We start from the raw sequence: 1,808 nt of genomic DNA, 5'->3' as shown, positions 1-1,808 counted from the left end.
ATATATATATATATATAATTTTGCCAGCAAATGTTGGTATTGCTTGTTGTCCAAGAATAGTAACTGAGGCCACACTAGTTTAACTATGGACTTTCCTAGAAAACAAAAAAACAACAACTTAATGCTAATCAATTGCTAAGAACCTGTGCTACACAAATATTTGGGAGACTGAACTGATAATGTCTGTMCTAGCTTCAGTACAGGTTTGGACAATTTGATTGATTTATTTAAACCAAAAAAAAATGTTGTTTGTTCAGTTTAAATTAATCCATGTGGACACGTGGACACCAATAAGCAAAACAATTCTATTTTCATGTTGTTTTATAACGTATTATGAAAGCTGCATTTGTTTATGATGTGCCGTACCTTTAAGAGCTCCTGGCTCGGCCCATTCCAAAGAGGATGGACCCATTAGACTGATGAAGAGAGAGAGGGAGAGGGGGAGAGAGAGAGGGAAAACAAGAAGAGGGAAAAGGAACATAAAACAAAGAAAACTGCATATACGGTGACACAAGTGGGACAAGAAGAGGACAATAATAAGAAAACCTAAACAGAAAAAAAATGACCTCCGAGGAATAGAGTTGTTAAAAGACTGTAATAATGTGAAAGCAGACGGACACTTAGAGATATAGAGAGGACAGGAAGTAGCTATCTCTCCATCGCTCATGGTGTTATAGGCGTCTATGGGTCTGTCAGTCAATCAGGACGACAGGCAGACACATGAACTCTCTCTGGCTCTCACATGCACTCATGACTTTGCTGTGTGTGTGTCTGCAGATGGCAAACCTTGTGACATCGTTGTGCTGTGTGGTTCTGGCTGCGGTGGTTGTAGCATACGCTCAGAGACGCATTCAGCTTGGTGAGTATGCATTTCATCTTTTTTATTACATCATTTTCATTTCTCTGCTGAGGCCTACTTCAAGTCTAGTTCATTTTAGTCTGGTGGTCAGCCTGGTGGACTTTTYGCTATCCTCTAACAGTAGATATGATCTGCAGGTATTTTATTGCACTTTACTTTTMATACCAACTTAGTTGTGCTTCTAGTTATCACTATAGTTTTTAACTCTTTATTGTTGCCCACTACTGAAGGTGATGCAATAAGGATTTTGCCTGTCTGTATGTTCATTGGCCAGTGCTGTTATCAAAATATGTCATGAACCACTGAAGACATTTGATTTGAACTTGCTGTAGAAAACGGTACCCACAGGATCGTCCAGGTTTAATTTCATTTTCCACTTTATCCTACTAAAAAAAGAAATTGAGGTAAATCAGTTTAGTGTAGCTAACTAACCTGTACACATTATAAATATTTATATAAAAAAAATGTAAAAAACACAGGGTAAACTAAGTTGTTATCAGATCAAGTGGTAGTTATGAACATGTAGAGGTGTGGGACAGAGAGATTAATCATTATTTAGGTTGGATTTCTGGAACAAACACGCTGATGTTTTATATGTAACCAGCTGCCAGGAACTTTACAAAAAATAAATGTTGTCTGACAGTAGAAGGTGGTATAATTTTAGAGGCTGATTTACCTTTAAAATGTTCAAAGTACACAGAGCAATGGTAACATTGGGCCTCATGCAAGAACATGTTCGTATTCTTATCCTAAATTTCTCTTACTTTTCTTCGAATGAAGGGTTCGTACGAACATGTCACGTCAGATTCAACAAACTCTTCTATCTTCAGGAAAAGTGTGTAAATGAGCTGCATAAATTCCAACTGTTCTATCCAGCTGCTCGTGCACGCAAGAGGAGATTAGCATAATTACCACCCCAAAAACACCATATAATTCAATTCAATTCAAT

The 1,808-nt window shown here is 37.5% G+C and overlaps 1 protein-coding gene across 3 annotated transcripts in view; it reads left to right on the top strand.

The window, feature by feature from the left end:
• The window catches only part of cntfr (ciliary neurotrophic factor receptor), a 224,313-nt gene that overhangs the window by 84,468 nt on the left and 138,037 nt on the right, over positions 1 to 1,808 (top strand). For all 3 annotated transcript variants that reach the window (XM_014002511.1, XM_014002512.1, XM_014002514.1), the window contains one exon: positions 778 to 859. In XM_014002511.1, coding sequence (XP_013857965.1) covers positions 778 to 859 — 82 coding nt within the window. The remainder of the gene's footprint in view (positions 1 to 777; positions 860 to 1,808) is intronic.

This window comes from Austrofundulus limnaeus, unplaced genomic scaffold (genome assembly GCF_001266775.1).
Source record: "Austrofundulus limnaeus strain Quisiro unplaced genomic scaffold, Austrofundulus_limnaeus-1.0 Scaffold13, whole genome shotgun sequence".
NCBI classification, from domain to species: Eukaryota; Metazoa; Chordata; class Actinopteri; order Cyprinodontiformes; family Rivulidae; genus Austrofundulus; species Austrofundulus limnaeus.
This window is presented reverse-complemented; position numbering and strand designations above follow the sequence as displayed.